Consider the following 25,250-nt stretch of genomic DNA (forward strand, 5'->3'; position numbering starts at 1 on the left):
TATGCAACTGCGTTGCTGCCTGCCCCCTGGTCCCCCACAGGGTGCGTGAGTGGTTAGTGCTGCAGGCTTTTCCAGGGGTGCACAAGGTGGGGTTGCCCTCATCCTCACCCCAGCCCAGTCCGAGCTCAGAGCCCTTGCCTCAGGGACAGCTTGCTGGATCCCGCTCAGATGCTGGGACACAGGAGATGCCATGAGCCCAGCAGGGGGCAGGAGGGGACCCAGAAGGGGCTGACTTGCCTCAGGTGTGATCAGTAGGGCAACAAGGGTGGAAGGGGTCAAGGAAAGGCTGTGGAGTCTGGGGTGCCACAGCGGGGGGGGGGGGGGGGAAGTGTGGTCCCAGATCCTCTGCATCCTCCAAAGACTGCCGTTCCCAGGAAGGGCTTTGGAGTGAGACGCCCTGAGTGTGGGACACTCGGCAGCTCTGTGGACCCCCAGCAGGAGGGGAGCTGGGTGCACCCTGGCAGTCCCCAAACTGATGAGGAGATCAGTCCCCAAAATCAGAGACTCCTTTCCGGGAACTGATACCTACTGGGAACCCCAGGATGATGAGCTAGGGCTCCATACGACAGCCCCCAACCTGATGGGGAGGATGAAGCGCCGCCTGGAGCAGTGACGGGAGATCCTCCGGGTCAGTTGGGCACAAAAGAGCTCTGACTACACAGAGGAAGCCTCTGGACCGGCAGCCAGGGGAGGAGGCACGGGACACGGCAGGGGAGGTGGTCAGAGGAAGGCCATTCGGAGCTCTGCACTGCCCAAGCGGGTCTGGGCTCCATGACGGTGGAACAGAGAGAGGGCGCAGGGGCAGGCCTGCGTGAGCAGCGGTCCTGTGACGTCCCCCCCCCCCCCCCAGCCCCAGCCCCATGTGCTGGGCCTCAGTCTCCCCTCCCCTGCCCCTCTGGTCAGCGCTCAGGATGCCATCTGCTTCACTGAACCCATCTGCCTGAGACTTGCTCACACCTTCCTCTTTTGTGACTAGAAGTCACAGGGCAACGCACTAAGCCGTACAGTCACAGCGGAACCCCAGAGCCTAAGAGTGTGAAGGGGCAGAGGGCAGAGGGACAAGGGAAGGGGAGAAGGGAGACGGTGGGGCAGAGGTGCCCAAGACCATGGCCGAGTCTGTCACCTACGCAGACCTGCGGTTCGTGAAGGCTCCCCTGAAGAAGAGAGTCTCCAGCCAGCTAGGACAGGGTAAGGGCCGAGGAGGGGTCTCCTGGATTCTGCATCCGCAACCTCTTTCGTGACCCCACCCCACCCACCCCTCAGACCCCCATTCCCACCTCCCACCTTGGCCCCTCTTCTCTCTTCCACAGACCCAGAGGCTGACGATGACGGGGAGCTCACCTATGAGAACGTACAAGTGCCCACAATCTCAGGGGGGGCCTCCAACTTGGCCTCTTCTGGACTAGGGGACAAGGCCGGTACGGAGAGCCCAGGGAGGGGAGGGGTGTTTGTGGGGGCGCTGTGCCTTGAGCTGGGGAGTCCAGAGTAGTCTTGGAGGACACTGTCCTTGGGAAAAGGAGGGGGTTCCCAGGAAAGAGAAGGAGCCCCGGATAAATGGCAGCAGGGGAAGGTGGATCCCCTGGGGAGAGGTGGGGCGCAGGGCAGCCCGGCGGGGAGAGGCGTTCCAGGGGAAAACAGGGAGTGGGGCCGGGAGGGGGGAGGGGGCAGGGCTGAGAGCAGCCGGGGAGCGGGGTGGGGCGGGCAGACTCCGGAGGGCGGGGGAGGGTCTGGGGGAGGCGGGGGAGACTCAGGACCCGCCGGAGAGAGTCCGGGGAGCCGGACGGGAGGCGGGAGAGCAGCGCCAGGCGCGGGGACCCGGGGCCTCCGCGCGGTGCAGGGAGTGGGCGGGTGGAGGGGCAGAGGGGCGTTCCCGGGGCGCCCGGCTCCTAACGGGACTCGCTCACCGGCGCAGGGGTGCAGTCGGAGCCGCCCGCCGCGGCCTGGAGCTCCGTGACGTCACCCGCAGCCTGGCGGCTCCTGGGCGGTGAGTACGCGCCCTCCCCGCGGGCGGCGGGCGGGGCGCGGCGCCGGGGATAGTGGGGGTGGGGGTGCTGGCGGCCCGGCCGGTGGGTGGTGCTGGGCCCCCGTGGGCGGGGGGCGGGGGGAGTCTGGTCTGGTCCCGGGCAGCCCCGCGACCCCCTCCTCTGCCCCCTTCACTCCATCTTTCTGAGGGGTCGACCCAGATCCTCTCCCCACTCCGCACTCAGGATGGTCCCCATTCACGTACGCCCTGGGTGCCTCCGTCTGGGCCTGGGGTTTAGGGGCTCCTGCCAGGTAGCGCCCCCCATCCTCCCCCTGTAACAGCCCGGCCCTTACTCCGGGCTCCTCCCGCGCCGCCTGCGGAGCCCGCTGCCGCCGACCACCGCGTCCTCCGAGGGAGGCCCTTTCCCAAGAATACCCCCCCGCCCCGGGTTTGTAAGCTCGTTCCTGGGCTCACTGCGCCTCGTGCCACTTTCCCACAGGCCGTCCCACCTGCTCGAAATACCTCCTTCTGGGCCTGCTCCTCACCTGCCTGCTGTTGGGGATGGCTGCCATCTCCCTGGGAGTGCGCTGTGAGTGTGCCCCCCTCCCCCTCCCCAGACACCCCCCCCCCCTTATTCCCCCAACAGCTGCCCTCCCTCAGCAGGGGCCGGAGTCACCACCACCACCTCCTAAGCTTTGGGTCTGGTTTCCAGCCTGGTCTTGCTCTAAAGTAACCGCACCTAGTCCAGTCACTCCTGCAACGTCAGGCGGCCAGAGCTTACATTTCAGCAGCAAGTTGCCAGCAACAGAAACAGGGTTGACGCTGGGTCGCAGGGCGCCAGGGCACGGCTGAGGAAGATGCCACCCAGATCTCTCTTTCTGGCCCAACAGACCTGCAGGTGTCCCAGCAGCTCCAGCGCACCAGCAGGGCCCTGGAGGCCACTAACAGCAGCCTGCGGCAGCAGCTGCACCTGAGGAGCGCGCAGCTGGGGCAGCGGGAGCGGGATCTGCAGGGCTCCAGGCGGGAGCTGGCCCAGACGCAGGAGGCGCTGCAGGTGGAACAGCGGGACTGCCAGGCTGTCAGGGAGCAGTCACAGGCCAGGCTGGCCGGCTGGGAGCAGGCAAAGGAGGCCTTGAAAAGTGAGGAGACGCAGAGGAGGGCCGTGGAGGAGAGGCTGAACCGCTTGCAGGATAAGCTGAAGCCGCTCTGCCTGCCGGAAATGCTGAAGCCCGGCTTGGAACACCACCACCCCTCAGGTATCTGCTCTGGGAGGGGAGAGATGGGAGGGTCTGCTGTGAGGGATGGAGATGATGTGCATACACCCCTAGCCCCCGTTTTATTTTTTACTCTTTCTTTTCCTTTTTCCATTTTTTATTAAGGTATTACACATGTACATATCTTCCCATTGCCCCCCCACCCCACTCCCATACATGCCCTCACCCCCCAGTGTCTTGTGTCCATTGGTTATGCTTATATGCATGCATACAAGTCCTTCGGTTGATCTCTTATCTCCCCCATCTCTCCCTAACCTTCCCGCTGTAATTTGACAGTCCGTTTGATGCTTTATTGCCTCTGTATCTATCTTTTTGTTCATCAGTTTATAATGTTCTTTATTATCCACAAATGAATGAGATCATGTGGTATTTTTCTTTCATTGACTGGCTTATTTCACTCAGCATAATGTTCTCCAGTTCCATCTAGGTTGCTGCAAATGGTAAGAATTCCTTCTTTTTTATGGCAGCATAGTATTCCCTTGTGTAGATGTACCACAGTTTTCTGATCCAGTCATCTGCTGACGGGCACCTAGGCTGTTTCCAAATCTTAATCTCTGTGACCCTCAGTTCCATGCCACGCTGCCACCCACTCCCACAGCTGCACCTGAGCTCAGCATCCCAAACTGCTCTTCTGCTGAAAGGACGGTTTCAGACCTCCACTCTGACCACTACTGCCTGCTCCATCCAGGCTCCCCACACTTCCTCAGCCTCACTGAGTTCTCCGCCCCGTGGAGAACCCTGCCTCCTCCTTTCCTGGCAGCTGACACCTGTCCTCACCTCTCTCCCCCTCTTGCATTCCGGGCCGTCCCTTCGATCACTCACTCCTTTGTCCCACTGTCCTGGTGCACCTGACTGGCCATCTCTCAGCTCTGGATGAACGCCACTGCCCACCTTGCCGTGCGTGCACCCAGGTGTCACATTGTGCAATCATTCTGCTCGGTGCCCTTGAAACTCTGGTTTCAGCCTCGGCTGGGGCCTCAGTGCTGCCTGGCAGCTCTGCAGTGGTCGCCTTGCTCTCCACGAGAACTTACCCTACTGCGCGTTCCCGCTTTCAGCAGAAGCCCTATTCCGTTAGAGAGGAATGCCCTCCATTTCCACCACCCAGTCTACATATCCACTTACATTTCTGCCCACCCCCACCTCTTGCAAGGATAACTGCAATAGCTTGCTGGATGTTTCCCCTAAACATCCCCCTACACCCTCATTCCACCCTTCATATTGCAGCCAGGGTAATCCTTTAAAAACAAAAATCTGAGCGTATCATCCCAGTTAATTAATTAATCAAAGGTTATGGAATACATACTATATGTCCAGCACTGTGCCCAGGCATTGGAATATAGGCAGTGAGCAAAATTCCTGTATGTAAAACCCCACACTGACTTTCTCTTCCTTGGAATATAAAAATAAAAAATCCCTGCCCTAGCCGGTTTGGCTCAGTGGATAGAGCGTAGGCCTGCGGACTGAAGGGTCCCAGGTTCGATTCCGGCCAAGGGCACATGCCCGGTTGTGGGCTCGATCCCCAATAGGGGGCGTGCAGGAGGCAGCCGATCAATGATTCTCTCTCATCATTGATGTTTCTATCTCTCTCCCCCTCTCCCTTCCTCTCTGAAACCAATAAAGAAATATATTAAAAAAAAAATCCCTTAACATGGCTTTCAAGGCCCGTGCCTACCTTTCAGCATACCACTTCTCCCCTCACCCTCTTCAGTCTGACCAGACCAACTTTTTTTTTTTATTATTCCTTTAAATTACTGATATACTAGGGAAGAGGGAGGGTGGAGGTGGAAAAAGGTGTATGGGGGATAAATGATGGTGGGAAAAATAATTAAAAAATAAATTACTGATTTACAAAGGGCAGTCTGGTGGTGGGGCAAGGACTATAATTCCAGAGGGTAGTTGAGTGGGCACATGAGGAAATGTAGACAGAAGAGAAGGAGCTAGTGGAGAAGGAATGGTTTTTGAGTGACGGGGGTAGTACTGATGGAACAAAGCAGGGAGAGGTGGGCTGGGGTCAGGAGCACAGATTGAGGTGTAGGGTGTTAGGGAAAGTGGGTTGTTTATTTCTTATGGATGGTCAGGAAAAGAGGAATAGAGAAGAGACACATTTTGAGGTGGAGGGAAGGGAGATGGAGAGAGTTCACATCAAGGTCTGACAATTTCAGCAAAATGGGAACCAAGGCTGTCTACTTGTGGAAGAGCGGAGATGGCAGGAGGTTGGCTGGCAGCTTGAGGTGTGTTTGGGAATGGTACTGCTAGCCCTATTAAAATAAACCTCCTGGATTGTTAGGAGTAAAGTTGTTGAATGTTAAGGCTTTTACTAAGTATACGCAAGTTTGGTACTTCCAGAAAGGTTGCAAAGATCAAGGACTAGAAGTCAATGAAGGGGCTGAGAGTAGACTGGAGACCACTGTTAGCAACTAGGTCACTGAGTAACACTTTCATTCCAAGTGTTGAGATCTCCCTCTGGGTCTGTGCTGTGCTGTCACACTCTTTCTGTTTTTTAGACACCTGCTGTCCCCTGGGATGGATACTGATGGCGACGAATTGCTTTTACATCTCACTTATTAAAAGAAGTTGGGAAGACAGCCAAAGCTATTGTAATTCTCTGTCCTCCAACCTCGCCAGGATTGAGTATTATTCAGTAAGCATACCTTTATTTACAGACAGCCATGGGTACTATTAGGTAAAGGCACATATGTCATCCGTCAGGAATGGCAGTGCACAATGGCATGCTTCCTTCTCTGGGCAGCTTCTCAGCACAGTGCTTCAGGCAGCCCCCAGGATGAGCGTTGGCATGAGAGTTGACTTATGAGGCATCTTTACTTTTGCCTGTTTCTCATTTCAGCTTTCTGGGCTGCCTAACAAAGCATTTGACTGTTGTGACCCCGCAGGCAGAGGCCCAGACCCGGTGGGCTGGATTGTAGGGATTGTTTCCTTGTGGCCATAGCAGCCCCCAGAATGACTGCCTTTCACAGGCTGGCAGAAGTTCTTCCCCAGCTGGGAGGGGGACTGCAGGGTGAGCCTGCATCTGCAGGGTGGCACTTGGAGGATGCAGGGGAAGGTCACCAAAGATGGGCACAGTTCTCTTGTCAAAGCTCCTAGGTTGCCCTAGCTGGTTTGGCTCAGTGGATAGAGCCTTGGCCTGCAGACTGAAGGGTCCCAGGTTTGATTCCAGTCAAGGGTACTTGCTTGGGTTGTGGGCTCAATCCCTAGTAGGGGGTGAGCAGGAGGCATCCAATCAATGATTCTCTCTCATCATTGATGTTTCTATCTCTCTCTCCCTCTCCCTTCCTCTCTGAAACATATATATATATAAATTTTAAAAAGCTCCTGGGTTTCCCTATTTATTTTCTTCCATCAGCTCAGGTTCCCTCTTTTACACCCCGCACCCCCCCACCATTCCACTATTTCTCATCACTCTCCTCCACACATCTCTGAATCTCCCCTCAGGGTTTTTATGGCAGCAGCTTATATAAGGTGTTGGAACAAGTTGATTCATCTGACTCATACTGGATTGACCACAGGTTGAAGGACAGGGACGGGACTGATGCTAAAAGAGTCTCTGGGTAAGTTTGTTAGGACTTTGGGGATCTTCAACTTTATAATCCCTTCAAAAAGACATAGTAATGAGATCTCCCTTTAGGTCTGCTCCCAAACCTTTCACAAATCAATATTGAAATTGCCTGCCTGTCCATTTCCTCTATTACAAACTCTTTAGGGCATTCTGTTCTTTATTCTATCCCAAGAGCAGTCCCTGGCACGCACTTTATTTTTATTAATTACTAGACTGGGACCCCTGTCATTTTTCTCTCAGAAGCTAGGGCTTCACAGCCGATAAGAGCCTTGGCGTTCTCACTCCCGTGAAAAGGCTACCCAAACGGGTGTGATTTCTCAGTCAGGACCACTTGGGGCACAGAGTTGCTCCAGGGGAGTAAAGGGGCAGTGAGGTAACTTTGAGGACCAACCCCAGGGACCCTGGAACAGGATGGTCACCTGTTCCCTAACTGGAATTTCCATCTTTAAGACCTTGGGTGATTTTTTCCCTCCCCTGGTCCTAAAGGCTCTTTGGGTTGGAGTCCAGACATCTGTCCCTGACCCACACCCAAATGTGGCCCTAGGTAGGTAGGGTGAGTTGGGACTTTGGGTAAGTTTTATGCAGGGAAAGGGGAGAGGAGGGAGGGGAAGGGTGGGGGCCAGAGCCTATCCCAGTTCTATCTTATCACTCTTTAGGTATCATGGTCAGAACAAAAAATGTCCCTCTGTACAAAACAAGTGGTCAAGATACCCATACCAGACAGAGTGTGCTACTTCTCTTCCCTGCATCTGTGAGATGGCATCTATTAGGCGTTCAGATTACCACTGAGCTGAGTAAGTGTGAGGGTTGAGAGCCTGGGAGGACAGGGGCTCAGAGCAGGGGTCCAGCTGCTGGGAGGGGGTGGGGCACATGTTTCTGGGAGTGAGTCACGTCCACAGACTCCAGGAGCTTGGTACACTTGTGTAAGGGGGTGTTGCACAGGGAGAGGGGCAGGGAAGGCCTGGAACTGAAGGGAGGCTGGTGATGTGACTGTCGGGGAGCTGGATGCGGGTTCTTAGTGGAGCTCATTGATCTTTTACTCTTCCAGATCCTCATGCCAACAAGAGCCTGTGCCCTTCATCCCTAACCTGCAGCCACAGGCCCTAGGATTCTCTCTCCGGCATTTCCTCAATCTGCCTGGATAGTGCCCGGCCAAGGGCTCATCTGTGCCCACCACTTCTAGGCAGCCTGCTGCCTGCTTGAAATCCTGTCCCAGAAACTGGACTATTCCTGGGAAAAGGGTACAGAAGAGATTTTGGCCTCCAAGAACCTCCCGTAGTGGAATCGGGGGCTGAGGGGAGGAGGGCGCACGGGCTGAGCGGATGGGGGCAGCCCGGAGCCAGCCAGGCAGTTTTATTGAAATATTTTTAAATAATTTGCACGTGTTAGTCTCGTGTGTCAGCAATGCTGTGTGATCCCCCTGGGACAGCAAGCCCAGGGTTGGAGAGGAAATGTTCTGTCCCTTGAGTCCATGCTGAGGTTCCCCTATACGAAGCAGCTGGTCAGCCCATCAGGGGCTGGCACTGTCGAGCATGTGCAGTCCTCACAGGGCATCCTGAAGGCCGAAGCTGGAGGCCCCACTGCTAAGAGCGTGCCCCAGGCAGCTGAAGGCTGGGTGTGGGTGGCTTGGCACGGTGCCCTCGATGGCAGAGGAGACTGCCCGCCTCACAGTTCAGGTTGCGGTAGCGAGCAACAGCTGGTGTGGGGCGGGGGCACATGGACAAGAAGCCAAAGCTGAAGGGGCCCAGGCAGCAGCCAGGGCAGGGTAGCCCCTCGTCGGACTCCCGAGGAGCTGAAGGGGGCGGCGAGGGTTCTGTCCGCTCCAGGGCCGCTGCCCGGGGCAGGCTATGCTGGGCCCGGTTCCAGGGCTCCCCGGCCCAGCCCTGTGGGGAGTTCACCACCACAGCTGGGGGGTTGTTGTTAAGGGGAGGTCCTGATCTCGGGGACCAGGGCTGGGAGGTTGATGAACAAGTGCTGATGAAGTTGTCTGTGGCCACAGCTAGGGGCAGCTGGGGAGCTGGGGGTTCTGGCTCAGGGCTACTGCCCTCACACTCCATTCTCTCTTCAGCCAAGGGACCCACCGAGGGAGGGCCAGGACCTGGCAGGACTGTCTCCATGCGCCGGGGGAGTTCAGGGGACGATGGTAATGAGCGGCAGCGACGGGCAGGTGTTCCAGGCTGGAGCAGGGTCTCTGGAGTCGTCACCAAGGGCAGCCGGGTGGAGGACAGTGGTGATGGTGGCACAAGGGGCAAGGGGGCGACTGGCTTGCTGGGTGTGTCCAGGAGCTTGATCTTGCCACCCCTGAGGTCTTCCCGCAGTGAGAAGGGGTTGACTCGAGTCAGATTGTCCCCCCAGTTGGGGGGTGATTCTAGTGATGGGGGCAGGAAGAGGTCTGATCGGCTTCGGGAGAGCCGAGGGTCTGGCCTGGGAAGCGTGGCAGAGGGACCCCCTCTTGGAACAGACCCTGTCAACAGAGAAGTCTGTGATCACTCTTCTCAGTATTGATAGCTTCTAGAGCAGGGGTGGGGAACATCCGGCCCGTGGGGCATATAAGGCCCACGAAAACATTAGGTCTGGCCCTGCCAAGCATTAAGGGTGAGTTAATTAAATGTTTGACCAAATATAGCAGGCTAATTTTCAAGTTGATAATTTTGCATGGCTGTCGAATGATGTTATAAATATCCAAATGGCCCTTGGCAGAATAATGGTTCCCCACCCTTGTTCTATGTCTCATTATTCACTAGGAGGCTGGTGGGACTAGAACTTAGAAAAGGGAGTCTGACGGGGTGCTTTGGAAAGGAGACGTCACCTCCAGCAGCTTTTTACCTTTTTCCTTCCTTAAAGCTCTAGAATTAGAAAACTATCTTCTTTGAAATGTCCTTTCACCCCCACCCTTATCCCCAGCCTTCTCAACTAATAAATGCACTCAGTCTCCCCCAGATAATTCCCTGAGTTCTAAGGAGGAGAGAGGCAAAAGGACTCCAGTTGGGTCAAGGTCATGCTCACTTACCCTGATTGTGCATCAGGGGAGCCCTGGTGAGGGGGGCTGGCTCAGGCAGTTGCTCCAGGATCCATTCCAGGTGCTGGGTGATTTCGGTGAAGGGAGCACGAGCACTAGGTTCCATCTGATGGGTAGAGACAGGGGCAGCTTCACTCAGTGCTCCAAAAGCGGGTCCCTGAGTTCTCCATCCATCACCTGGGACAGGACAGCCTTGTCAGCTGATGGGTGGGGCGGAGGGCGGGGAGGGTGAGGCTCTTACACTGCAGCAATGGATGGCCAGGAGCAGGAAAGGTAGTGGGCAGTCATCCCCTACCAGGGTCCGGAAAGCAGGCACATCCAGGCCGAAGTCCTGTGGGGACAGAAAGGAAGGGCCCCCAAGTCAACTTTCCTTGGATTCTCCTTCCGCCCCCAATCAGGACCTCAAGTTCCAGGGAACCCTTCTTGGTTGTAAGTGTCCCAGTCTGGAGGTCCTCCTTTTCAAACCTGGAGACATCATTCACCTCAGTACGGGGTAGGTAGTCAGGGTCTGCAGGTACTCGTGCGATGAGCTCACAGAGGACAATCCCAAAGGCAAAGACATCGGCCTGGGGTAGGAGATAATGTTAGGGGGAGGAATTGCCAGTTTTCATGTCAGAATTTAGTTAGAATATGTCAGAATTCACCGGGGAGTCTTGACAGTTTCCATGTGTTTGAGGGGTGCCTGTGAGGGGCAAGGGGGTGTCTTGGGGGCCTCCTGAATATCTGGTAGGGTTGTTGAGGAACTTAGGATAGGAACTTATAAGAGTATCTCAAGGGTCTCTGGAAGACCTTGGGGATCTGAAGGGTTGATATCTTACCTTTTCATCATATAGCTCACCCCTCAACACCTCTGGAGCCATCCAGTACGGGGAGCCCACCACAGCCAATGGCTCCTTCCTTTCCCCTTCCCTGCAGGGCAGGGGCAGAGTGGTCAGAAACATCCCACTCAGACATCCTCCCCAAACAAAAAGAGACGAGGCCAGCCCCCTCTCCCCACCCCAGGGGAAACGTCCCAGGGGGCTTCATTTAGATAGGGGCCTTCTGGGAGGTTTGGGGGGACAGAGGCAGGAGCTCACCTGTACACAGGAATCTTCTCAGCCAGCCCGAAGTCACCCACAACAGCTGTGAAGCTTCGGCCTTCCCGACGGATCAGACAATTCTGACATACACATATAGTATCCCACACACCTATCACCTTCTGCTCTTCGACCTCCCAATTTATAACCCAAACCTCTGTCACTCCAGAATAACCCCAACCCTCTCCCAGTTCTCCAGTGCACTCCGATCTTGCAACATCATCTATCACTCCAAACACAGCATGGTGCTTAGCCCCTCAGAGCAACCCCCTCACCCAGTCCCCCAATGTTTTGCTACTCTAACATCCTACCATACTTATCCACATTCTAACATCCACAGGCTAGTTACCACCCAGAAGTCTCAAAACCCCCTTCATGCCTCCACCTGTCTGGCCAGCCTACCTTGGATGTGAGGTCCCGGTGGAATACTCCTTTGGCATGAAGGTACTGCAGGCCCTGAGCAATATCCAGAGCCAGGCGGAGCCTGACAGGCCAGGAGAGGGGTTCAGGAGAGCTGAGCAGCTGTTCCAAGGTTCCCCCATTCATATACTGGGCAGAGTGGGAGGAGAAGGGGCATGGATGTCACGGTTTCAGTCTCTAGTCTCCCACTTATAAGCCAGGGGGCACTCGGGAGGATCACAAAGGTCAGAAGGAGTGGGCCTGTGCTCTAGGGTTCCAAATTCATATTCTAGGGCTGTCCTATCCAACACATGTGCAACTACTTAAAATTAAGGTAGTGAGTTTAAATAAAATTAAAGATTCAGTTTCTCAGACTAGCCATATTTCCGTGCTCACAGTGTTGCACAGAACAGATACAGAACATTTTCATCACCAGAAAGTTCTACTGGACAGCACTGTTGGAGGAGAGGATGAGGACAGCTGGGGCCTCTGTGGTTTGCCCAAGGGGAAGTTTAGGGAAGACTCCCTGGGAGGAGGTCCTGCTGCCTCTCACTGTTCCTCAGCAGAAGCACAGGCCTGATCTCTCTCCCCTTGGTGGCGTGGGGGTCCCCCTTCCTGGCCCATTCTCACCTCTGTAAGCGCGTGCAGCTGCCCCTGGTGCACACAGACCCCCATGAACCTGTTAGAGGGGAGGGAAGGTGGGAGGGGAGGCTGTAAGATACTCGGCCTCTCCGCAGTCTCCACTTTTCCGGCGGGATCTTTCCCCTTATCCCAGCAAGCCTCCCAGCAAGCGGCTGGGGCCGCTCACCTTAGGATGTTGGGGTGCTGGAGCTGGTTCATCAGCTGCACCTCCCGTAGCGTGTTTCCCCGGTTACTGGGGAGCCTGTTCATTTTCAGCACCATGACCTGCCCAGACTGTCGGTGCCGCACCTGGGGGTGTCAGGGGCCGGCGAGTCTCGCGCGGGTGGGACGGGTCGCCCCGTCCGGGCCCCCTAGCCCCAGCCTCCCGTCGGAGGCTTGGTCCCGCCCCTCCGCCCTCTCGGCCGGTCCTACCTTGTAGACCTCCGAGAAGAAGCCGGCGCCGATCTTCTCCGCGCAGTGGAAATCGTCCACGCGCGCCAGGCTGGACACGGCGCTGCGGAGGGCCCGGTAGGAGGAGGGGCGGCCCCGGCCCGGGCCTCCCCCCGCGCCCGCGGGCCCCTCCCCCGGCGCCTCTCCCGGCCCGGGCCCTGGGCCCCGCCGCGGGGGCCGCTCCCCGGCCATGGCCGGGCCCCCAGCCCGGGCCTGCCTCACATGGCCAGGTCCCTGGGCCCGGGGCAAGCCGCGCTGGCCATGGGAGTGGGCCCAGCCGGGTCCGGGACGCCGGGACTCCCGCTCCCGCCTCGGAGAATGGAAGATCCGCCGAAGATCCCGGACCCGCCCCCGCCGTGCCGGCTCGCTGGGCCCCGGGGACGCCGCTCCGCTCTGCGCAGGGCCGGGGCCTGGGCCTGGGCCGGGCGGCGGCGGCGGCGGCGCTCCCGGGCGCCGGCGGGCAGGCGGGCTCCCCGCGGGCGGAGGCGGGCGGCGGCGGCGGCTCCGCGGCTCCGCTGGGCTCAGGCTCGCGGCCTGCCGGGGGCGGGGCCGAGCGGGCCTCCGCTTAACTCCTTGGAGCCCGGCCCCCGCGGCGGCCACGCCCCCCAGGTGCGCACCCCCTACGGTGGCGGTGACGCCCCGGGCGAGGGGTCTGGGCGCCCGGATTCGCTGAACAAACTCGGGCCAGAGCCGAACAACCGAAGGCGGCTGCGGGCTGGTGGTGCGAACGCGCAGGTCCGATGTCTCAGCCGCCCGGGCGCCCTGTCTCCGCTCCCACCCTCCGGTCGCTGTCAGCTGGGGGCCGGGCTCGGGAAACCGCTCGCTTCCTGGGCTCCATGGACCGACAGGGCAGCGTATTAAACCCTCACGGCCAGCCCAAACCTACGGCAGCCCCAGTGCATCTCCCCGGCCTCCCCCCCTGTCTCCAGCCCGCACCTCAGACCTCTGGGCTCCCGGGACGTCCTTCCTTCTCGGGCTGCAGGGAGCCCGTGCCCAGCCCATCCCCCCTGTGGCGCCAACTCCTCCTCACTCCATGCCGGCGCCCTCGGACAAAGTTCAAATTCCAGAGCCTCCGCCTAGTGACACACAGGCCGGACCTTCGCACTATTCCGTCCCCAGGACCCTTCTTCTCAAAACAGAGGTCTCCGCCTGCAGGGGAGCCCCTCCTTCCGCGAGACCCTACCCCTCGGCCAAACGCCGCCCCTCCGGGGGCCCTGGCCCTCAAAGACCCCCGGCTTCCTCGCCGAGACCCCCTCCCCCGCCGAGGGGCCTTCCCTCAGCATCGCCCTGCTGACGTCAGTGCGCCCCGGCACTTCTCAGGGGACACCCCTCCTCAGGGTGCTCCGGCCACGCAGCGAGACCCCACCTCTCCGAGGGACTCCACCGGCCATTGGGCTCCGCCCCTCCGTGTGGCCCCGCCCTCGGCGGTGGGCCCCCTCGGCGGGTTCCGCCCTCCGGCTCGCCGGAGCCCGCTCTGCCCCTTCAGGCAGGAGGAGGCGCTGCAGCCGCCGCCTCCATCGCCGCGGGGCCCTACGTGTGCGCGCACCGTTTCGGGGACCCCGTGCACTCGCCGTCCCCTACGCTTCCGGTTCGTTTCTGGCTCCTCCGGCGAAGTAGCCAATCGTCGCCAGGGGCGGGTGACGTCACTGCATACCGGTGGCGGCTCCCCGAGGAGCGGCGCTGGGCGTGGGTGAGCGCCATCTAGCGGCGGGATGGAGGGCGGCGGGGGTGGAGGCCTCGGGCCTCGGGAGTGAAACCGGCCGTCCGCCCCTGAAGGAGCGGGGCTGAGCGCTTTTGGAAAAATTCTGAAGCAGTGTTTCTGTTTCTGTGGTAAGCTGGAAGGAAAATGAGAGGTCTGTCCCAGGTTCATGAGAGGTGGCACCAGGTACTCCTTGTTAAGGGCGGATGAGAAAAGAATAAAGTCAGTCTTCAATGACAAAAGAAGCATTAGGGTCGGGAGAAGGCCAGGGAAGGTTTTGCACCAGTTTGGAGGGAAGAACCGGAGAGATCACGGTCCTCCGGAGCCAGCGGAGACGGGCCAATCCGGAGAAACCTGTGGCTGCACCTTGTGCATCACATCCATTCTTCCAGAGGCAATTTGGCCTCAGCCCAAGAAACTCATTCTTCGCATTAAATTAATGTTAGCATCTACAACTGTTTAATTTGTGAATTTGCTTTCTATAGATGTATGATATGGATAAATGCTAGGGATTTATGCCTCATTTCGTTTACATAATCTTATAATAGATACTTTGACCCTTTATCCAAGCTTGAGAATTATTATAGTTGATGATAGTAATTCCAAGCAGAGAAGCCAGGTGTCTGTTTCAGAAAGACTACTGTGGTGGTTGTATGGGGACAGGGAGTCTGATTAGGAAGGAGGCTCTGACCATGACTCAGTCAGGAGCCAGATAAGGGGCTGAACTAGGATAGGGATAACAGGGAAGGGAAGGAGGACACATCCATGCCGAATGGGAAAATTTGCTGATTGATTAGTATCCGAAGTCGGTCCTGGGGAGAGAAATAGCATCAGCCAGGATAACTTTTAAATTTCTAGCTTAGATGATGGGGAGACATTAACTGGGATAAAACATCCAGGAGGAGGAAAGGTTGAGTAAAGAATGGTAAATGATTTCCATAAACAAAGGGGTGATGGTAAAACTATGAGGGTGGAGGCCATCGTCCGAGTAGAGTGTGTAGAAGGAGAAATGGGCTGGCAGTGGAACCCTGGGGAAAACCAGCATTAAAGGGCAGTGGAGGAAGAGAAGTCCACGAAGGACACCGAGAAGAAACAAGCTAAAAGATAGGAAGAGAATTTAGAGAGCCTGGTGCCGTGGAATCCAAGGATGGAGCCGTTAGGGAAAATGGAATACAGTAATGAACAGCATTAAATAGTGCAGAGGGGTCTGCTAAGATAAATTTTAAATGTTTCTTGAGTTAGCCTATTAGGAGATCCTTTTGGTGTTTTTCAAACTTTTTATGATGGCAAATGTCAAACATAAGCAGGGAACAGAACAATGGGCCCTTATTTACCTGGGAGAGTAAGTTCATTTTGTTGGAGACCCATGCCTCAGTTGTACTGTTGCTCTCAGTGATCTGTCGGAGTAAAAGTACCAGCTTCGTGTACCTTTTATCCCAGTGATGCTCCAATGATCAACTCATGGCCAATTTTGTTTCATTTCTACCCCTGCTGTCTTCCCCCAACCAGTTATTGGATGCATATTCCTGACATTATATCATTTTATCAATATTTTATCAGTATGTTCTCTAAAACATAAGGATTCTTCTTTAAAACAAAATCATGGTACCACTGTCACACCTGAAAAAAATTAAGGAGTAAGGACCATACTTTGCAGCTGATATGTCTCTTGAATTTTTAAAAAACTTTGTCTATTCTCCATCTTTCCCCCCTTATTATTTATTTGTTAAGAAACCAGGTCATTTATCCTGTAAAGTTTCTCAAAGTCTGAATTTTGCTGAGCTTCTACTGGCGTAATTTAGTATGTTCATCAGCTCTGTATTTCTGGTAAATTGTTAGAGGCCTAATCAGATTTAGATTTGATTATTTTGGTAAAACTAATTTATAGGTGGTTTTAGTTCATTTACAAGGAGGCATACAGTGGTGGTCTTTTTGTGATATTAGTAATTAATGACGATCATTGTCTAGACTAGCATTGCTCAAACTTAGCACTGTTGACATTTTGGGCCGGATAGTTCTTTATCGTAGGAAGTTGTTCTATGCATTGTAGGATATTTAGTAGCATCTCTGGCCTCTACCCACTGGATGCCAGTAGCAACTCCCCTAATTGTGATAACCAAAAATGCTTCTAGACAATTGTCCAGTTCCCCTTAGTGGGCTAAATGTCCTTGATTGAGAACCACTGGTCTAGGTTCATTAATATAGGATTTAGAACATAATATTTTCATTCGAGCCTTCCTTCTTTGCTAGGTAGAATAAATACCTTTACAAAGAGAAACTTTTACACAGTAACTGTTTGTTCCCTAGAGCTACATTTCATGTAGGAAAACAAGAAAAATGCTGCTTTGTTTCCCTTTTATTTTACCAGCTTTTAAAGTAATGAGTTGGGAAAAAAAAATAAAGTAATGAGTTGGTTACCTAGCATCTTCCAAAGGAACCAGTGATTTTTTTTTTTTAGTACTATGATGACTCATAATTTAACACATATATGATGTGTCTCAATCATTGGCAGTTTTTAAACATTTTAATTGACCTATTTTGGCCAGTGGGAACTTGTTCAAATTGGCACCTGAGAGTCCTTTTGATATGACCTTTAAGGTTCCTTGCTCCTTGATATGATAACATTTTCCTGGCTTATTTTGTGTGTTCCTAGACTAGAGCTGGATTCAGTGATTTTTTCCAATGATTCATGGTTCCTTTTAATTGGAAATGGTATTTAGAGAGCACATTCTGGGCACTCGGGATGTAGGTTATTTGACCTTAGGAAGAGCAGTTAAATGAATATATAGTCAATTACCTGTTCTCAAAACAGCCGCCTGCACCACCTCTTTATTATAAAAAATGTCAAACTTGCAAAAAAGTTGAAGGAATGCACAACGAACAACTGTATACTCTCACCTAGATTCAACAATTGTTTATATTCTATTGTGTTTGTTTTCTCTCTTCTTTCTCATGTGGTATGGTATGGTATGATAGGGTATCATATCATATAATTTTTAAAAATCCTCACCTGAGAACATGTTTCTATTGATTTTTAGAGAGAGAGAGAGAGAGAGAGAGAGAGAGAGAGAGAGAGAGAAACATCAATCAATCAATCAGTTGCCTCCTGTACATGCCTCCCTCAGGATCGACGCTCCAACCAACTGAGCCACACTGGCCAGGGCTCAGGTATAATTTTTATTGTACCATTTGAAAATAAGTTTCAGGCATTGTGACACTTCATTAGCATTATCTGCTGAGATCATTTTCTATGTAACCATAACACCATTATCATATATTGAATTACTTTCTTCATTTAGTTTTATTGGCTTCTTAGGTCTCTTTTGCTGTTTCTTCTTCATCTTCCTGATCTCTAAACAGTGGTGTATCCACAGCTCCATCATTGGACCTCTTCTCTTCTCTCTACACACATACATGGTAGATCATTCCAAGGCTGTAAATACTATTTATATTCTAGTGACTATCACTTTTCCTCTCTCCACCCAATCTGTCCTCTGAACTCTAGACTCCTATATCCAATTGCTTATTCATCATCTCCAGTTGGTTATCTAGTTGGCTTTTCAAAATTGATGAATACAAAATAGAACTCTTGAATCTTGCCCCTCTTCCCAGCTTTTCTTTAAGGCTTCCCCATCTCAATAAATCCAATCTGTTAGGTGCTCAGGCAAGACAACTCAGTTATCCTGCCTCCTCTCTTTCTCTTTATCCCATATCTAGCCCATCAACAAATTGTATGTGCTGTCCGTTTGAAATCTATCTATAACCTGACTGCTTCGCACATTTCCACTGCTTCTAAACCAGCCTAGTCCACCAGTTTCTTGCCTGGATTGTTGCAGTAGCCTCCTCTCTGGTCTTCCTGCTTATACCTTTCTCTCCCTCCAGTCTATTCTCTACACAGCTGCCAAATATTCCTTTTAATGTGCAGGTCAGATCACTTTATCTCTCTGCTTTAAACCTTCTGTCATCTCACTCAGAATCAAATCGAAAATCTTCTATAGCTTTATTTCTTTCTTTCTGATATTTGTACCTTTCATTTCTATTCCCTTGCTTAAGAGCATCAATATAATGTTGAGTGAAGTAGTGCAGTAGACCCTCGAATCTTGTTCCTGATCTTGAAAAGAATGCTTTTAACGTTTCACTACCAAGTTTCATGTTTACTGTAGGTTTTTTTTGTAGCTACTTATACCAATTAGCTGTTTGTTTTTTGTTTGTTTTTTAAGTGCCATGTAAGTAACCCTAGCAAAACTCAGTGGCATAAAACTGCAATTATTTATTCTCATAAACCTGCAGGTTGACTGGGGTCAGCATTCTAAACTGGGATTGGGCTCCATCTGTTTCTCACTTCTCCCAGAACCAGCAGGACAGCTTGGGCATGTTCTTCTCATGGTGATAGAAGCAGGGCAAGAAGATAAACACAGTTTAGCAACTGCTTTTCATGTATTTAGATCACACCATGTCTGTCAACATTCCAGTGGCCAAAGAAAGTCATAGGGCCAAGCCCAACTATCCTGTCTGTAGAGATGGTGGTAGAAAGGGAGAAAAGATTTCTAAGCAGTGATACTTTACATTAATTTTTAAATGTTAAACTGACTTTGCATTTATAGAATAAACCCAATTTGATTTTTCTTCCACTCTCTTCCCTTCTTTTTCTTTTAACATTAGATTTTGGTTGTGCTGGGGGGTATTTTACAATTTTATTTTTTATCAGCTTTATACTGAGATATAATTCACATACCATATAATTCACCCATTTAAAGTGTACAATTGAATGGTTTTTATTCACAGAGTTGTGCAACTATCACCACAGTCAGTTATAGAAAATTTTTGTCATCCCAAGGAGAAACTTGATGTGCTAATTCCCTTACCCCCAGCCCTAAACAATCATTATTTCACTTTCTGACTATATGGATTTGCCTCTTTTTGGACATTTCATACATAGACTCATACAACATATGATACCTTGTATCTTGCTTCTTCTTCTTTTTTTTTTTCGCTTTTAGAGATTTATTTTCTACTTATTTATTTATTTATTTATTTTTAATTTCTTTATTGATTAAGGTATCACATATTTGTCCTCATCCCCCCATTCCGATCCCACCCCCCTCCCCACGCATGCCCCCACACCCCTGTTGTCCTTAACCGCTGGTTAGACTCATATGTTTGCACACAAGTCCTTTGGTTGATCTCTCCCCTTTACCCCCACCTTCCCCTACCCTCCCTCTGAGGCCCAACAGTCTGATCCATGCCTCCTTGTCTCTGGGTCTGTTCTTGTTCATCCGTCTATGTTGTTCATTATTTCCCCTAGATGAGTGAGATCATGTGCTATTAGAAATACACTTATAAGAACCGAAAATGAGACAAGCAGTAATGGTTATGGTGACAGGCAAATGAATCAGTCTGTAGTGAGTTTCTTTCTGGGCCAACAGTCCTTTTGAGACCCAATTTCAATGTCCAACAGTTCCTTATGTGTACATGTCAGCACTGACATTACAGCTCTGGATGGTGGACAAATGGTGGTAATGCAGGTCCGACTCTCTCTGGTTTGGTCCTGGGCAACCTGCAGTGATGCACAGCTGCTAACTGCTAGTATGGGAATCTTGCTTCTTTTACTTAACATGTTTTTTTTTTTTACTTAACATGTTTTCAAGGTTCATTCGTGTTATAGCAGGTACCAGTATGTGGACCGTGGGAGAAGAAGATACCTATTTAAAAAAATATATTTTATTTATTTTTTACAGAGAGGAAGGGAGAGGGATAGAGAGAAACATCAATGAGAGAGAAACATTGATCAGCTGCCTCCTGCACACCTCCTACTGGGGATGTGCCTGCAACCAAGGTACATGCCCTTGACTGGAATCGAACCTGGGACCTTTCAGTCTGCAGGCCAATGCTCTATCCACTGAGCCAAACCAGTTAAGGCAGAAGATACCTATTAAGGAAGGTTGGTGGGAGGGAAGTGTAAGAGATCAACAAAAGGACTTGTATGCATGCATATAAGAATAACCAATGGACACAGACAGTAAGGGGGTGAGGGCCTGTGCTGGAGGCAGGGAGCGGGCTGGGAAAGGTCAATGGGGGAAAGGAGACATATGTAATACTTTTTAAAAAAATATATATTTTATTGATTTTCTACAGAGAGGAAGAGAGAGGGATAGAGAGTTAGAAACATTGATGAGAGAGAAACATCTATCAGCTGCCTCCTGCACACCCCCTACTGGGGATGTGCCCGAAACCAAGGTACATGCCCTTGACCGGAATTGAACCTGGGACCTTTCAGTCTGCAGGCCGACGCTCTATCCACTGAGCCAAACCGGTTTCGGCAATACTTTCAACAATAAAGAATTAAAATTAACTATATATCATACCTAATTAAAAAAAAAAAAAGGAAGAGTTGGTGGCTAACAGTGCTCAATTTTTAAAATCCTCACCTGAGTAGTAAAGATTTTTTCCATTGAGTTTTAGAGAGTGAAAAGAGGGGGAAGGGGGAAGAAAGAGAAAGAGAAGAGAGAAACATTGATGTGACAGAGACACATCGATTAGTTGTCTCCCAGATGGGCCCCAATGGGGGGCTGGGGAGGCGGGGGAACAGGGGTCAGACCTGCAACCCAGGTACATGCCCTTGACTGGGAATCGAACCCAAGACACTCCAGTGCACAGTCAATGCTCTAACCACCGAGCAATGCTGGCCAGGGTTAACTGCTCAAATTTTAAAGCAGAGCCTAGCGGCCATTTCTAAACAGGGTGTCTCTCCCAAAGTGCACTCCATACTGCCTCCCACACTGAAGTGCCTGCCTACACAGTGTTCCTGCCATCCGAGCCAGCCTGATAGAGATCCTAGGATTGTATTTCAATCCATAGGACTGAGGCTTACCCCACCCAACTGAAGTTACATCCCCCATCAGCATCTTTACTGACCAATCAGAGTGGCTCCATTTATGACTAATCAGGACAGTGCCTTTGGACCAAACTTCTGTGGAGGATTTGGAGCCCTCATTTGCAGAAGGATGAACCAATCAGGGATCAGGGGTGAGGACTTCTCTCTATATGTCAGCTCCTCTGTGGCTCACTTTCTCTTTCCACCAAAGACTGAAGACTGTATTTCCCCCGTTGGAGCTGAAACACCAAAGACATCTTGCCAGAGCAGAGTGGAGCAGCGCAGAGCCATCTAGTCGGAGAGTGGCCTCCCCAGGGCCGCCTTGCTCCAGGGCCACCTGTGCTGCTTCGAAGTTGAGCTGTAACACTATTGAACAGTTCTTAGAGCTGTGCTGTATCACAACTGAGCTGTTTGCACTGGAAAAAGTTTCCTTCTTCACCACACCCCAAACTGGGCATTCCTGTTGGCATTGAACTGGCACCAACAACCATTGGTTGAAAAGTACTTACTTCTTTTTATGGCTGATGTTTCGGTCTGAATATACCATGATTGTTTATTCATCAGTTGAAGGTCATTTGGGTTGTTTCTACTTTTTGGCTGTTATACATGTTGCTCCTATGAACAATTATATACAGGTTTTCATGTGGACATATGTTTTGTCTCATGACCTCTTAGCTTTGTTTTTATTCCTCTGTTCCTCCTTTATTACCTTATTTTGGTTGAAATAAATATTTTTAACATACTATTGTAATTGTCCTGAGTTTAAAAAAAATTTATGTTTTAGATAATTCCTTAGTGGTTGCTCTAGGGATTAGAATCTAGTAAAATTATTGAAAAGCAAACACACAATGACCTATATTTGGTTGATTTGCTTTCAACAAATCTTCTGAAGATCACCTATCTTGTCATAATGCTGGAAGTAGAAGTCCTCCAATGTGTCATCTAATTGGCAATGATGGTTAATAAGAAAGCTATTGACATTTGAATATATTTTTCATGTAATAAGATGTCTTACAGTACTCTGATTACTTCTCATTGTTTTTCAGTGGTTTCTCAGTGTTTTAGAGTTAAGCAGATAACATTTTTCTTAACATTTATGATTATTTTTATTTCATGCAATGTGTACACCATCTATAATGTTGGATATAAAGGTGATAGTGACCAGTCTAAGATTGTCTAACGTGAAGGACTATCAATGCTATATGCTGGCATCCATCTTATGACCCTGGGAAACACTGCAAATCCTTAGTACTTTTCCCCGCTAAGCCAGGACACTACTCCAGAAACCTCACAGTAACACCCCCATAAGTGACTACAATTAATTGGATTTGGTTCAACCAGTGAGATGTTTGCCAACCCTGGCTCTAGCTTTTCTCTTTGATGAAGTTTAATAGTGGTCCTTCATTTTATTTTTTAAAATGTTTTTATTGATTTGAGAGAGGAAGGGAGAGGGAGAAAGAAATATTGATCGTTTGCTTCCTGCATACACCCTGAATGGGATCGAACCCACAACCTGGGCATGTGCACTGACTGGGACTTAAACCAGTCAGTGCACATGCAAGACACTCAACCAACTGAGCCACACCGGCCAGGGCATGGCTGTTCATTTGAAACATTCTTTATCGTGTTTCTATTCCTGATTCACTAAAAATCCTTAGCTTAGCTTTCCATACGGTTTCATGATGCCTGCCAAAGCTCCATCATCACATCCACAGAACTTCTAGAGGCAGGAAAATACATCATTCCTTCTTTTATTTTTGTTTTGTTAATCCTCACCTGAGGATATTTTCCCATTGATTTTTAGAGAGAGTGGAAGGGAGGGGGAGAGACAGAGAGAGAAACATCAATGTGAAAGGGACACATAGATTGGTTGCTTCCCATACATGCCCCAACCAGGGCTGAGGATTGAGCCTCAACTGAGGTATGTGCCCTTGACCGGAATCAAACCCGGGACCCTTCAGTCCGTGGGCCAGTGCTCTATCCTCTGAGCCAAACCGACGAGGGCCATCATTCCTTCTTGTCCATCTCTATCTTTTTAATTTGTTGTGCATCTTTTTTTAAGAGCAAAGACACTCTTCTACGACCTTCTCTCATCCCAGACTTCCTTTCATATTGCCAGAATGCCACAGCTCAGGCTAGCCTATCATTGACAAGAGGTACAGGACCAGTATGATGGGCTTCGACTAATCAAGACTCACTCCTAGGGCTGGCTCCAAGCTTCCCTGAAGTTTCTGGCTGCTCGGTAGAACAAAAGTAAGGTTCCTTCAGGAAAAATGAAGATGGGGGCGAGAATAGGTATGTGGTGTGCAGCTAACAGTGCTACAGAATCCAAGTGCCCAGGTTGTTAACCGTGACACGGTACTGCTATCCTGGGCTCTCCTCTCAGCTCCCACCCTTACTCTGGTGTGCCACCAGAATTCCTGAAACATGCAATACCTGGCTACTTAATCCAGGGCACTGACCTCTTTTCCCTTAAATTGTCAAATAAAAAAAGGACAACAGCCAACACAACAATACATGTCCGATGTGAATGAATCAAAATTATACCTATTTTTTGGGTCGGTTCAGCAAAAACGTGTTTTTTGGCGTGCCACAGAATTTTAGTGATTAGTTTATGTGCCATGAAGTGAAAAAGTTTGAAAATCGCTGCTGTATTTCCTTAACTGTGTGTCAAGTTCCCTACAACTCTGGCTCTAAACAACACATACCAAGGCTGTCCTTGGCAGAACAGTGGGGCACATGACATGTATTCCTTGGGACCCAGCGCTCTTGTCCAATTCCTGAGAGGTCAGTGACCTATGCTTAGTCAGACCAGGCTCTGTCACAGTCTGGGGTCAGGGAGAAGAACCGAGGCTCCTGTAAAGGTGGACTGGCTGGCTTTGCCTGGGCCCCAGAGCTGAGTCCTTTTTAATTTTCATTTTGATTTCAGAGAGGAAGGGAGAGGGTCAGAGAGATAGAAATATCAATGATGAGAGAATCATTGATTGGCTGCCTCTTGCATGCTCCCTACTGGGGATTGAGCCCACAACCTGGGCATGTGCCTTGACCAGGAATTGAACTGGTGACCCCTTGGATCATAGGTCGATGTTCAACCACTGAGCACACCAGCCCGGCCCAGAGCTGAGTTCTAATCTCCATTCCCTCTGAGATGTCTTCTTCCTGGTCTGTACTTCTCTTACAATCTGAATTCTTTTCTTAACATATAATTTGCCCCCTAATCTTAAATCTCAACATTACCCTCATATCTCTGTCCCTTGAGCTCCCACAGTAAAAAACAAAACAAAAACCTGTATCCACTGAATTTACCAATCATTCATTGATTTCCCATATGTATTAGAAGCTTAGAGACAACACCAGACAATAGGGAAGGAAATTAAATTTTAGAAGCCGTGTGCCATGTTCTTTCTCACCCACTATCTGACTTTATCCTTAACAGCACCTTGGTAGGTTGTTATATTCACCTTCATGTTAGAGTTTAGAGAATCCAGGGTCAGAAGCAGTTAAGTCACCTGCTCAGAGAAGGTAAGGTCAGCTCAAGGGCACAGCTATTAGGAGCCCAGGATTGCCTGACCTTCTGTTCGTGCTCTTTCCCCTACCCCCCCTCCCGCTGCCCCCCCCCCCAAATCTGGCTTCATGGTCTTAATTTTTACAAAACATTTGCATACATTAATTTGAGCCTCACAACAGTGGCAGGGTGACTATAGTATCTGCATTTTATAAACTATAGTGGGGTTTAGAGATAGTAAATGATTTGCCCAGAGTCACGTGAAGCTTAGCTTTTCTGACACCTACATAGTACACATCCTGCCACCATGCAGTGTGACTAGCAGAGAGTGGCAGGCATACTTGTTGAATGGATGCTGATCCAGATTATAGTAGGTATTCAATAAATGTCAAGTTACACTAGTGAAAATTAACGAGGTCACACTGCCTAGAGGTCTCTAGTTTCCTTTTTCCTCCTGTCACCTCCCCTCTGGGCTCCCCTCAGAGACCCTCTTCTCCAATGAACTCCATCCATCACCTTCAGTCAAGACTCACAAAGAGCAGAATCCACGTCTCCTCAGGCAGGTGCTCAGATGAGGGTTTCAGAAGGAAGGGTCCTCTTTTGAGATGAAGTTGAAGAGACCTAACAGTTTTTGCTCTCCCACCTCAGGCCTTCCTTGGGTCCCGGAGTGGGGAGGCTGTACTGCCGCTCTTCCCTGCCCCCACGTGGCAGGACTGCACTTGCTCTGGGGACCTGTGAGCCTCTGCTCTCAGGTTCTGAGGGCTTTGGCCCAGGCCAGGCAATCATCACACTAGCG

The 25,250-nt window shown here is 51.2% G+C and overlaps 2 protein-coding genes across 2 annotated transcripts; one reads left to right on the forward strand and one right to left on the reverse strand.

Annotated features, from left to right (window-relative positions):
* Positions 1 to 1,106: 1,106 nt before the first annotated feature.
* CD72 (CD72 molecule) lies at positions 1,107 to 8,007 on the forward strand (the record flags this gene model as incomplete). Its single annotated transcript, XM_079790660.1, has 9 exons — positions 1,107 to 1,188; positions 1,311 to 1,418; positions 1,913 to 1,984; positions 2,463 to 2,552; positions 2,854 to 3,219; positions 5,742 to 5,878; positions 6,688 to 6,803; positions 7,468 to 7,605; positions 7,860 to 8,007. 8 exons carry the CDS (start codon positions 1,107 to 1,109, stop codon positions 7,598 to 7,600), a joined length of 1,104 nt encoding a protein of 367 aa, XP_079646786.1. The 3' UTR covers positions 7,601 to 7,605; positions 7,860 to 8,007.
* Positions 8,008 to 8,136: 129 nt separating this feature from the next.
* Positions 8,137 to 13,246, reverse strand: TESK1 (testis associated actin remodelling kinase 1). The gene is made up of 10 exons (XM_079790659.1): positions 12,359 to 13,246; positions 12,114 to 12,235; positions 11,936 to 11,984; positions 11,309 to 11,455; positions 10,907 to 10,989; positions 10,649 to 10,739; positions 10,313 to 10,396; positions 10,072 to 10,161; positions 9,822 to 9,936; positions 8,137 to 9,275 (listed from the first exon to the last, which is right to left on the reverse strand). The coding sequence occupies exons 1-10, from the start codon at positions 12,566 to 12,568 to the stop codon at positions 8,395 to 8,397; spliced, it is 1,872 nt and encodes a 623-aa protein (XP_079646785.1). The 5' UTR covers positions 12,569 to 13,246; the 3' UTR covers positions 8,137 to 8,394.
* Positions 13,247 to 25,250: the final 12,004 nt, after the last annotated feature.

The sequence above is a fragment of the Cnephaeus nilssonii genome (genome assembly GCF_951640355.1).
Source record: "Cnephaeus nilssonii genome assembly, chromosome: 14".
NCBI lineage: Eukaryota > Metazoa > Chordata > Mammalia > Chiroptera > Vespertilionidae > Cnephaeus > Cnephaeus nilssonii.